Genomic DNA, 13,232 nt, shown 5'->3' on the forward strand with positions numbered 1-13,232 from the left:
TTTGTGTCACTTTTTTTATATTCTTCTATTACTTTTTTTTCCTTCTTAAGAAATCTTCATTAATTCACATCATTCGACACACGCATACATACATATATATATATATATATAAATAAGGTTAGTTTTGATTAATTAATCGAGCCCCCATTAAAATCGATTGTATAATTTATATTAAAAGAGTTTAAAATTTTGTAGAAATATATGTAAATTTATCTACTGGATATATATATATATATATATAATTTTTACTTTTGATTATTTAATCAACCGCATTAAAATCGATTGTATAATTCATATTAAAAGAATTTTAAATTGCTCATACGTACATAAATATACTCACCGATATATTATATATTATTGCAGAGGTTTATGACGTTATTCTGAAGAAGTCAAAATTCAGAAAAAAAGAAGAAATATATATATATATATATATATATATATATATATATATATATATATATATATATAGAGAGAGAGAAAGAGAGAGATATTTTTCACGAAAAGGAAATAAATATAGAATTTAATAAAGCTACCGGCTATTTTTGCGGAAAATTGAATAAAAAAAATATTATTCCTTCGGGTGAATAAGTCATACGCAAATAGTAACATTTAGCAAGGATCTGCTTTATTTATTTTAATTGTTTTTATTACTTTTTTATCATTTTTATATTTTTTCTTTTGTTTATTCTTTTTTTAATATTATTAATATTTTTTTTCTTTTTTTTTTTTTTTTTTTTTTTTTTTTTTTTCTTTTAATTTCTTCTTCCGACATACAGTAGTCAAAATACGAACGATCGAAGCTAAAAGAAAAAAATTAAAAAAGGAAGTACACGATTGCAATACATACTCATATCATTTTTATTTATCATATTAATTTCTTTTATTTTTTTCTTTCTTCTTTTCTTTTTCTTTTCCCCTTATTCTTAAAAAGAAACTGCATGGACCAATGAAATAAATAAAAAGAAAAGATGAAGAAGAAGAAAAAAAAATACGAAAAATTGAAATAGAGAACAAAAAGATCAAAAATAATGTAGAAAGAAAGAGAGGGGGGTGAGGGAGGGGGGGGAAAGAGAAGTCGCGAAAGGAAGGAACGAAATATGAGAATTCAAGGCCATCTTTATGACGATAATCATCATCGAACAAATTCTAATTAAATCATTATCACAGTTATCAAACAATATAAACGAATTAATCAAAGAGCTTCAAAGATCGGACAAGTCGATCGATATTAATAATAATAATTTAAAAAAAAAAAAAAAAAAAGAAAAAAAAAGAAGAAAAAAAAAAGAAATGGAATAAAGAAATTCTTTTTTATCTTCTTAAGAAAAAAAAAAATAAAAAAAGAAAAAAAAAGAGAGAAAGAGAGAAAGGAAAAAGCCTATAAAATTTCAAATCCATCGAATTACTTTAAAACTTTCTAATATCAATCATTCTTATCCACTTCGTTATTTTCTTCCTTTTAATAAAATTTTCTTCTTCTTCTTCTTCTTCTTTTTTCTTTTTTTTTTTTTTTTTTTTTTTTTTTTTTTTTTTCACATTCTCTCCCCCTTCTCCTCATTATCATCATTGTGTCACTATTTCTATCATGGCCCATGTTCATTCTTGTTACACTCGTATAAATTCTTATTCGCGATAAAGGACTACGAGACGCCAGCGTATTGTTGTACAACCTTCGACCATTCCTTCGGGAAGGATCTTTGAATGTGAGAAAGGACCTTTTTGATTTGACGTGTCTCCTCTGGGGTACATTGTGGACAAGAACCTCTCAAAACCAGTGGTGCCAAACCTGTGGATATAAAGGACAATATTAACTGTATTAGATACAATTCTATATACATTCATATATACATACATACATACATCTGTATATATCTATTATAATATATATTATATTTATTTAATCATTTATTTTATTTTTTTATTCATTTATAAATATATATATGATATATATTTTATTCATTTATAAAAAAAAAATATATATATATATATATAAATAAGGTTGTTGGAGAGAAAAAAAAATTCCTAAATGATATTAAAAATCAATTACTCTTTTTTCAGATCAATTGGGTCGATTTTTTTTTCTTTTTTTCTTTTTTTCTTTTTTTTTTTTTTAAGATTATGAAATCGCGAGGCCTACGACGCCATGAAAAAAGTTTAATCAATTGTTAATTGCAATTTAAGCATTTTCATTGGACATAGGAAATATTTTTGGCGTACATCTTCTTGTATCTATCTGTATCTTTTTCTCTTTTCCCACTTATTCGTTACATAAAGCAGCCGTATAACGAAGGATTAACGTTTCTCTCGATAATCGAAATTGGGAATTTACTTGTCAGTATAATGGACGATCGTACGAACGATTTCGGTTTAATAATTAATCCGGTACAATTAGTACGTTCGATCGGTGTGACTTGAATGGCTAACCATGCTTAATGCATCGTGAATTTTCAATACGTTTTTATCTCTCGTTCTACATCTTCCACCATCGTTCGTTTCCGACTACTTACCGAACAATTTGTTTTATTCTTTGGTGGAATTGAAATTATGGAGAGGTATTAAACTATATCTATCTATCTATCTATCTATCTAACAATCTGTCTATCTATCTTATCTTATCTATTTTTAACATTGGGTGCAATCAATCTGAACGTATATATAATATACTTTATATCTGTGTGTGTGTGTGTGTGTGTGAGCGTGTGTGTGCATCATATTCGTAAATTTGACGGATATTCGATGATACGTCTAAATTATTATTATCTTTTTTTTTTTTTCTATTTTTAATTTTTTTCATTTCTTTTAAATTTCATTAACAATTAATTAATCGATCAAAACAAAAAAAAAAAGAAAAAAAAAAAAAAAACAAAAATTGTTTTATCCAGTTAGAAAAAATATGTTTGATACTCAACATATTTTTATACAATAAAATAGTCAAAAAATTTATTAGAGCGATTTGAAAAAGTTTCGCTTTAAGAATGAAATTTGTATATTCTAAAAAAAAAAAAAAAAAATCCTTGAACTATTTACGTTTATAAATGTTATATAATTGAGAATACTAATTATCAGTTCTAATCCTTTCCACACATAAACACACACATATATATATATATATATGTGTAATATTAGAAATACAGAAGGATCATTCGATCGACGGGGGATTAAATTAATTTCGATAATGGAAAACGATTGATCGTGCAGTAAACACAATTTTCAGGATCGATCGATCTTTCTCTCTCTCTCTCTCTCTCTCTCTCTCTCTCTCTCTCTCTCTCTCTCTCTCTCTCTCTCTCTCTCTCTCTCTCTCTCTCTCAAAACGATTTGTATCATCCGATACGTAAACTGTTGTATTTGTATAGACGAGTTTACGTTTAACAATAGGAAAGGCAAACGTTTAGCCATTTTCGTTCGGTAACATTTTTGATATACTGTTGGACGTTTCTTTTTTTTTCTTTCTTTTTTCTTTTTTTTTTTCTTTTTTTTCTTTTTCGACTATGGTTGTTAAACCGAACATATGTACACATACTTTTCAGACGTCTTCCAACGGGATCGCAGGGTGCCTCGCCCAAAGCACACTTAAGTTGTCTTCTCAAGTAACGTTGATCGCTCAATGCCATATTCAATTGATCTTCAGAGACACGAGATCTTGCAGATTGTTGTTGTTGTTGTTGTTGTTGTTGTTGTTCGTCGTTTGATTCCGCGTTAGATATCAATATACATGCGAAGAGTAAGATAATCTGTAATAAAATAAATCAAAAAGAATGCAAAAAAAGATAATAGATAAATAAGGAATAAATTTTTCTTTTTTTTTTTTTTCTTTTTTCTTTTTTCGTACATAATCGAAAATATCAATCATTTAATTTAATATCAATTAGTTTTAATATTTTTTTTTTTTTTTTCTTTTATTTAAAATCTCTATAGAATTATTGGAATAATACGTGATCGTTTTAATATCCGCGATTAAATCGATTTAAATGGCCTTTTTATCTAATTCAATCGATTGAATAAAAATCGTTGGATTTAATTCGTTTTGATTTTTTTTCTTTTATTTTTTTTCTTTTTTTCTTTTTTTTTGTTTTTTGTTTTGTTTTTCTTCTTTCAGAATTTTTATATTATCGAAGGAATATCGATCGTCATTTCTAATCTTCTTTTCTTTTCTTTCTTTCTTTTTTTTTTTTTTTTTATAATTAAAATTTTCCACATAATTATTGGAATAATAAAAATCGTTAGATTTAATCACCTTTTATTTAAGTTTTCCCATAAAATAATATGACCCTAAATGATAATACAAAATCCTGGGAAACTTTTGATAGTTTCGAAAAAAAAAAAAGAAAAAAAAAAAAAAAAAAAAGAAAAATAGAAAAGATACGAAAGAAAAAGAAAAACATTGTAGATAGCATGTATAAGAAAAAAAAAAAAAAAAAAGAAAAAAGAAAAAAAACTAAGAAAAAATTCAAGATATCCCATTGAATGTAATAAGCGAACTAAATACATTGTTTCCCCCCTCATTCTCTCTCTCTCTCTCTCTCTCATACACACACACTCTCTCTCTTCGTTCTTGTATATACTTTTTTTTTCTTATCTTCCCTTCTTTTCTCGTTCACTCTCGTTCTATCTGTACCGTGTAAGAATAGTAATTTCGTTCTCATTTTATACGTGGGGAATGCAGTGATGTTATTATTGTTACTCTTAAAGAGGATTAAGAAGGGGGTGGATTAAGAAAAGAAAAGATAGAAAGAGAAAGGGAGACAGAGATAGAGATAGAGATGGAGATGGAGATATTAGGTAACTCTTAGTGAGTATATGTATGTGTGTATGTGTGTGAGAGAGAGAGAGAGAGAGAGAGAGAGAGAGAGAGAGAGAGAGAGAGAGAAAGAAAGACAGATAGATATATGAAGATAGTAGATAACTAACAGAGAGAAGGAGAGAGAGAGATAGAGATAGAGATAGTGATTAACTAATAAGGAAAGAGAGAGGAAGAGAGATGGAGATAGTAACTAACTAACAAGGAAAGGCAGAGAGAGAGAGAGAGAGAAACAGGAAGAGAGATAAAGATAGTGACTAACAAGGAAAGCGAGAGAGAGAGAGAGAAGATGAGCATTCAAGCTTTCGCTGTTAGAGCTTTAAAGACGTACGTCTGCTAACGTCGACGACCCTCCGGAAGGGCTGACGCTTTTGAAAGATGGACGTTTCTTCGGCCGTTAGACCAAAGCTTAATCGTTAGAGCTCGTACGATGTATATAATAGGATCAAATGAGCCAGCAGCAGCAGCAGCAGGCAACGGCAGCAGCTCGTTTCCTTACGTTACCGCAATAAGTTAATGTACGCGTCAGTAGGAAGATGCAAGGAGTATGCGAGAGAGAGAGAGAGGGAGAGAGAGGAGGTGAGTTAGAGGAGGAGAGGTAGTAATAAGACTCTGAACGTTCTTAAAAGACAAGAACGATAAGTTCTAAGAGGGAAGGAAGGGTCGTAAGGTTATAAAAGGACCTTTCGAAAGGTCCAACCTAAACGAGGACAACTTTCAAACGAGATTCGTTCTTTTTATTTGCATTTTCTTTCGTTTCTTCTCTCTCTCTCTCTCTCTCTCTCTCTCTCTCTCTCTCTTTCTCTCTATTTCTCTATCTGTCTCTGTTTACGTCGTAAAAGTACGCTGTTTTAAGTAGTTTCCAAGTTTTTCTTCCTTTCTTTCACGGTATCACGCATCGAGAATCAAAAGTTTCTTTCTCTTTCCCTTTTTTCTTCCCTTTTTTTGCTCTATCTGTCTCTTACTTTTCTTTTGCCCTTTTTTTTCTTTTTTCTTTTTTCTTTTTTCTTTTTTCTTTTTTCTTTTCTTTTCTTTTCTATCTTCTTTTCCATTTTATTCCCTATCTTTATCCTATTTATTATTTATATTATTATTTGTATATTTATTATTAGTTTTATATCCTTTTCAATATCTTTCTTTCCTTTTTCTTTTTCTTTCTTTTTTTTCTTTTTTTTTGTTCGTAATATCTATTCATTAAAATAAGTTACGAAATTGAAATCAGAAATTTTGATAAAAATTATTTCTAAATGATCAGTTTTCATTAGCGAATAGTTATAATTATTATAAAATCGAAAAGAAAAGTTTTATTATATGAAAAATTTTATCAAATCGATTTTACGTATTTTTTCTATATATATATATATATATATATATATATATATATATATATAAAGAAATGATAATGATCACAGGTCTGTATCTATTTAAATTACACACTGGCACAGAGACACGTACATGCACATACACATAATATATTTTTATTCATTAATCAACATAGTTCGGTAATGAATGAAATTGAAGTTAAATATTTTATATAAAAATTATATTTTATAGAATATAAAATAATTTATAAATGGCCATTACGACAGTACAAGTGTGAAAATGTTGAACAGAAGATCGTAAAGAAAATTTGATCGCATTTGATTGGTTATTTACTTAGACATTGTCTTATGTACTTTTTTCATCGTAAAAAAAATGATGGTCACAGGTGTACAAATATAAAAAGAAAAAATATTCATTCATTCATTCATTCATTCATTCATTCATTCATTCATTCATTCATTCATTCATTCATTCATTCATTCATTCATTCATTCATTCATTCATTCCTTTATTCATTCGTTCATTCATATAAGTCGACAATGAACGTAGGTAAAATTACGTTCCCTTTCGATCGTTCGTCGAACATATCGTCGCGTCATATTTATATCAGCAATATCGTTTTGATATTCCGTTCGAGTAATGTTTCCTCACCTGGCACAGAAGGTATCAAACACGAGAGATCGCGAAAGAGGTATGAATAATAATGTTACGACATCGTCGATAAAGCTTGTGCTGGTGGTGGGTGGTTTTGGTGGCGATCGTTTCGATCGCTTTGGTTTCGCGGCCAACAACCAGTAAGAGAAGCAAGCTAGCATACGACGTGCCGAAACTTAAACCGTCTCTTATTGCGTTATACTTCGAATCCCATGAATTATACAGTAAGCGTATATAGACGACGACGATAACACCTTTTCCTTTGTTATCGTCGTTGTCCGTAGTTGTCTTTGCAATTGTCATTGCAAGAAGGGAAGAAAAAAAGAGAAAAAGAAAATGGCGAATTTGCGTATGTGCCGACGATTAAAATTCAAAAACCCTGATAAACGGGATGTCTGTTACGACCTCGTGTCGTTATTGCATCATTTAATTGCATTTTATCGATGGATTAACATCGATAAAACGAGGACGCACGTATTGGTCGAGACTTAATTTTTATCTTACGAATTGTTACGAAAATTGCGACCGCAATTGCGCACCTGCGGTTTTTTTTTCTTTTTCCTTTTTTCTTTTTTTTGTTGTTTTTTTTTTTTTTTTTTTTTTTTGCACAATGAAAAAGAGAAAGGTACGACGAAAAATGGGATCAATAATTGCATTGTTTGGTACAAAATGAAAAATGAAAATTATCGCTTACGACACGTTAGAAAGGACAGCTAGTATAAATCGGATAAATCGTTTTTACGAATTGAAAAAGAGAAAAATTGAAAAAAAAAAAAAAGAACGACCGCAATTGCGCTTGTGTAATAATAAAATAATAATAATATTAAATAATAATAATAATAATACTAATTAAATAAAATCAATAATCGCATCGATGGATCGATGATTATTTACAACGTAAAGTAGTGGTGTATCAAATACACGTACTTTTTTATGAATCGAAAGATATGCAACTGCAAATGCATTTCTACGATGGAAAGAAAGACAGGATCGATAATTATTGCATCGATATAGTGAATCATTGCTTACAGTCTAATTAAACTGGATTTCTTTTTATTTTTATTTTTATTTTTTTTTTCGAGAGTTGGAAAATATATACATACTATTGTTGCAATTGCATTTGTATAAAAAAAAAAAAAAAAAAAAAAAAAGGGAGAGAGAGAAAAGAAAAAAAAAAATAGAATCAATGTCCTCGTTCTTTTTGTAAGTCCAAAGCGATGTCGAATAAAATTATTCATTTTTTAATTAAGCCATCTATCGTATATCGTATAATTAAATCCTTTGTTTCTTTTTTTTTTTTTTTTCGAAATACGGAATAGATTTAGCCGTTATTATTCTTTTTTGAAAGCGTTAATCAACACGGAGATTTATTTGTTCTTTCTTCTTTTTTTCTTTTGTCTCTTTTTTTTTTCTTTTTCTTTTTCTTTTTTCTTTTTTTTTTTTTTTTGTACACTGAATCATATCCACGTGAATCTTGCGGGTGAAAAAAATTGTTATTATGTAAACACACATACTCGAGTAATTGAATGAACTAAATGAAGAATAGAAAATAAATAATGTATGAATAAATTCACACGTTCTCACTTGTCAATAAATTTCTTGGGTTTAACGTTATAAATTTTTTTTCTCGATAGCTTTTAAAGAGTATCTTTTTCTTTTTTTTTTTTTTTTTTTTTTTTTAACAAAAAAATCATTAAAACAATTCATACACTCGCACGCGAATATTTAAATCTTCACGTTCTGACTTTGAGTAAAATTGTAAATTTTTCTTTTTAAAATTTTTTTTTCTTTTCTTTTTTTTTTCCCCAATAAATCTAAAGAATCTTCCTTTACACGTTTTTCCAAAAAAATTCTAAATTCAATGTAGAACGAATGTATTATTTTCCATTAATAGTTCGATATCACGTAATCATCATTTCTATCATAATTTCTGTAATTTACTTTTCCTTTTTTTTCTTTTTTTCTTTTTTTTTTTTTTTTTTTTTTGTTTTTTGATATTAATACGAATAAATTTACACGTATTAATTTACATTACAAATCATGAATGAGCATCAAGATTAGATTTTTTTTCTCTTTCTCCCTTTCTCTCTCTCTCTCTCTCTCTCTCTCTCTCTTATATTTTCTTTTTTTTTTCTTTTTTCTCTTTTACATCTCATCATATTCACACGAGTCTTGAAGGTGCAAAAAAAGTGAGAGAAAAAAAAGGAAAAGGTTATCAAGTAAACACACAGGCACATATACACACAGGACACATATACACACAGTACATATACACACAGCACTATACACACAGCACTGTACACACAGCACATATATACACAGACACAGACACACGTACACACACAAGACGTACATGTGGACGCGCACACATAAATACGATATATATATATATATATATATATATATATATATATATTTATGGTGCACGCATATATATATATATACTCGAGCAATAGAGAACTAAATGAAAAATGGAATAGAGAGAAAATGTGCCGATGTTATCGCGCCTTCCTACGGACAACAGACATTGCCTTGGCATTTTCTACGAAGCGTAACGAAAGTGCATGCGAGTAAGTACCACAGATCGTGTCGTGCACTTTCAACGAGACGTCATTATGATGCTTTTACGTTATACGTATTTTACGAACTTGTTTCAATTACACACACGTAATTTCATTCTCACAGAAAATTCATAGACAGATAGACACACAGATAGACAGACAGATAGATAGATAGATAGATAGATAGATAGATAGATAGATAGATAGATAGATAGATGAATCGATGGATCAATGGATTGATTGATCAATAGATCGATGAATCGATCGATCGATCCATTGAAGACAAGAGACGGACAGTAGCGTTTTATTACACTTGCACTTCGGTTACATTGTTTGCTTTATGAAAGAATAGCAAAAGAAAATTTTTCTTTATTATATATATATATATATATATGTATGTATGTATGTATGTATGTATGTATATATATATATAATATATATAAGTGTATATGTACAATGTTTCTTCGTTGTAAAACAATCGTCGAATACTCATCTATTTCTTCTAACCTTGTGTGTGTGTATGTAGATAGATAGATAGATAGATAGATAGAAAAAGAGAAAGAGAGAGAGAGAGAGAAAGAGAAAGAGAGTATATTTCTGAAACGATAAATCGAACTATCGGTTCAAAGTGCAAACACTTTCGATCTCTCGATTTTGCAATACAATAACGATATTTATCGTCTTTCTATCGTCCTACTTTCTCGGAACGTTCTGAAAATGTGAATCACTTGGTAGATGCTTGAAAATATTCTCTACGTTTCTATGAGAGAGCGAGATTTCAATCCAACGAGTTTCTAAATAAATAAATAAATAAATAAATAAATAAATAAATAAATAAATAAATGAATATATGTATATATGTGTATTTCTCTCTTTTCTTTTTTTTTTTTTTTTCTTTTCTCCAAATCAAAGTATAATTTTTACATCCACTTTTCAATTTTAAATTATTACTTTTAAATTAATTTAATTTAATTTATAATATTCGATTAATCAATTAAATCTATTACATTGAATTAAATGTCACGTATATTGAAATTATGTATTTATTATTCATTATACTCGTTCAATTAAATTAAATTAAATTATAAAAAAAAAAAAAGAAAAAAAGAAGAAACGAATTATATAAAATCAAAACTGATTGATTAGATAGGAAATTATATAAATTCTACAGAAAGATGTGGGGAAAAAAAAATTACATACACGTGTGCTCGCGAAATGTGTGTATTTATATGTAAAAATAAAAAGAAAAAAAAAAGAGAAAGAGAGAGAGAGAGGGAGAGAGAGAGAGAGATAAAAGTCTAATAAAATATTTTATACAAAATTTATATGTCTCTTCGAAAAAGAAAATTTGTAAATATTTGAAAATAATTAATTTTATTCATATACGCGTTTATTATTAAATTTATTAATTGAACTTTTGTATCCTTCCTTTCTCTTTCTTTTTATCCTTTTCTTTTTATTAAATTAATTAATTATGATGTTCGATTAAAACGATAGACGATGAATATTTGTTAAATGAATTAATACTTGAACACACATACTATGACGTATATATTGTATTATAAATTCCTAACTGATTAGATAAGAATATACATATCTCTTTGATGGAAAAAAGAAAGAAAAACATATATATATATATACACATACGAACACATAGGATACAAACACATGACGCACGCATATGTGTATGTCCATTCATATATATATATATATATAACATACATACATACATACATACACAACATATACATAATATTATATATATATACGAAAGAAAGAAAAGAAAGGTTTAACTCGAAAAGATCGATCCCTTAGGAAAAAGAAAAGAAGGACGACCACGAAACGAATTTTCTCGTGCGAAGCGAAACAATCGCCCTCGAACGTGGCCTCCCTTGAGTAAAAAAAAAGAGAAAGACAGAGAGAGAGAGGGAGGGAGAATAAGAGGAAGGATCCCTTGGGGTGGGCCGAAACTTTAAATCACCCGACTAGCTTCAACATATATTCGGTTCAGTACACGCACATACACACATACACACACAAATATATATATATATATATACATACATACATACATACACACACACACGTGCATTCTACCTGTTGCTCCGTCCGTCACCCACCTTGATTGTCAAGCCCATTGCGAAGGTCTCTCTCTTTCTCTTTCTCTTTCTCTCTCTCTCTCTCTCTCGTTTCTATCCTCTTCTATTCTTCTTCTTTCTAGTCCTTCACTGTCTTTGTCTTTTATATTATTGCAGCGTTTCGATTCTCTTCTTAATTGCTTCCTTTTTCTTTTTATATATATATATATATATATATATATTTTTTTTTTCTTTTTTATTTTTTTTTATTTTTCTGAATTCAATTCAGTTTAATACAAAATTCAGTTTAATTCAGTTTCACTTGCTTCTTCTCCTTCCTCCTTCTTCTCTTCTTCTTTTCTTTCTTTTTTCTTATTTTTTTTCCTTTTTTTTTAGGATTCTTTTAGATCACGCGAGATTAATTGTTTGCTTTTTTTCTTTCTTTTTCTTTTTTTTTTTTTTTTTTTTTGGATGAGTGTTTTTCCTTTTTTCGATCGTCGATTTGGATATCTCTTTTGTTCGGATCTCTTTTTCTTCTTTTTTTGATCGTCCGTTCGATTCTCTCTCTCTCTCTCTCTCTTTTTTTCTTTCTTTTCCTCTGTCTCTAAGATCACGTCCTTTCACTGTGAAATCTCAGAACGTACTGGCACGAACGCTACGTCCACCCACTTTTCTCCCCTTCTTGCTCGATAAATACGAAAGTGGCTGTAACCGCTCGTCTACGTCACAGGCGCTCTAGTGACGTTTCGTTTAGTGATGCATCATCATTGATAATCTTTCTATGTCTCTCTTTCTCTCTCCTTTTCTCTTTGCCTTTCTCTCTCTCTCTCTCTCTCTCTTTTTCTCTCATTCTCTTTCTCTTTGTCTGTCTATCTCTCTCTCTCTCTCTCTCTCTTTCTCACATTCTCTTTTTCTTTGTCTATCTATCTATCTCTCTCTTTCTATTTCTTTTTTCCTTTATGATTATTTCCCTTTTTTTTCATTCGTTTCGAACTAATGATCAATGTTTGCAAGTATCAAATTTTTATTTTTTTTATTTTTTTTTATTTTTTTATTTTTTTATTTTTTTTTTTTTTGTAAAATGACGGATATTATTTCTCATTTATTTATTCATATTTTTCCTCTTAAATTATTATTATTTAGATCGTATATTTTTGTCCGTTCGTCTGATGCTTTCTCCTTTTTTTTTTTTTTTTTGTTTTTCGTTTGTACTTTTTTTTTTTTGTATTTTTTTTCTTCCTTTGTTCTTTTTTGGTAGTTCTTTTACTTTGTTTCGATTTTATGGATTATTCTTTGGAAATTATCGAATCAATTATAACGACAAATTTTTCGATTTATTATCCGTTGTAATTTGTTTACTTTTTGTTTTTCTTTTTTTTTCTTTTTTTTTTTCTTCTTTTTTTTTTTTTGCGAGAGATAATTATCGGAGAAACGCAGAGTGAAAGCTTGTTTTTGTTTATTTATTATTTGAAAGGAAAGTTAAGCAAATTGCAAATGTGTAATAATGAATGAAATAATTTTTAGAAAGTATCATCTTGATGTATATATATTTCAAAATAAATCGATACTATTTAATGTCATTCTTCTTTCTTTCTTTCTTTCTTTCCTTTTTTTTTCTCTTTTTTTTCTTGTAATTTGTGTCAGTTTTTTTTTTTTTTTTTATCATTCTTTCGTGTTCTCTGTATCTATTACGAATTTTATTATTTATTTATAAAACTTTTTTTCTGAAACCATCAGCTGTAAAAACAATGTACAATCCCTCTCTCTCTCTCTCTCTCTCTCTCTCACACTTTTTTTTATATTTTATAATCGCTT

At 28.5% G+C, this 13,232-nt stretch overlaps 1 protein-coding gene across 1 annotated transcript; it reads right to left on the minus strand.

Annotated features, from left to right (window-relative positions):
• Positions 1-1,098: 1,098 nt before the first annotated feature.
• On the minus strand, positions 1,099-12,073 carry LOC124429729 (putative odorant-binding protein A10). Its single transcript, XM_046975344.1, has 3 exons — positions 11,460-12,073; positions 3,524-3,734; positions 1,099-1,786 (listed from the first exon to the last, which is right to left on the minus strand). Exons 1-3 carry the CDS (start codon positions 11,475-11,477, stop codon positions 1,641-1,643), a joined length of 375 nt encoding a protein of 124 aa, XP_046831300.1. The 5' UTR covers positions 11,478-12,073; the 3' UTR covers positions 1,099-1,640.
• Positions 12,074-13,232: the final 1,159 nt, after the last annotated feature.

Source organism: Vespa crabro, chromosome 16, assembly GCF_910589235.1.
Source record: "Vespa crabro chromosome 16, iyVesCrab1.2, whole genome shotgun sequence".
Classification (NCBI taxonomy): Eukaryota; Metazoa; Arthropoda; class Insecta; order Hymenoptera; family Vespidae; genus Vespa; species Vespa crabro.

Bases quoted from the DNA above. Each gene is read 5' to 3' on its own strand.
- LOC124429729 (XM_046975344.1), bottom strand. The intron at 1,787-3,523 runs GTATGTGTACAT...TTATATCCACAG, and splicing joins CGTTGGAAGACGTCTGAAAA to GTTTGGCACCACTGGTTTTG.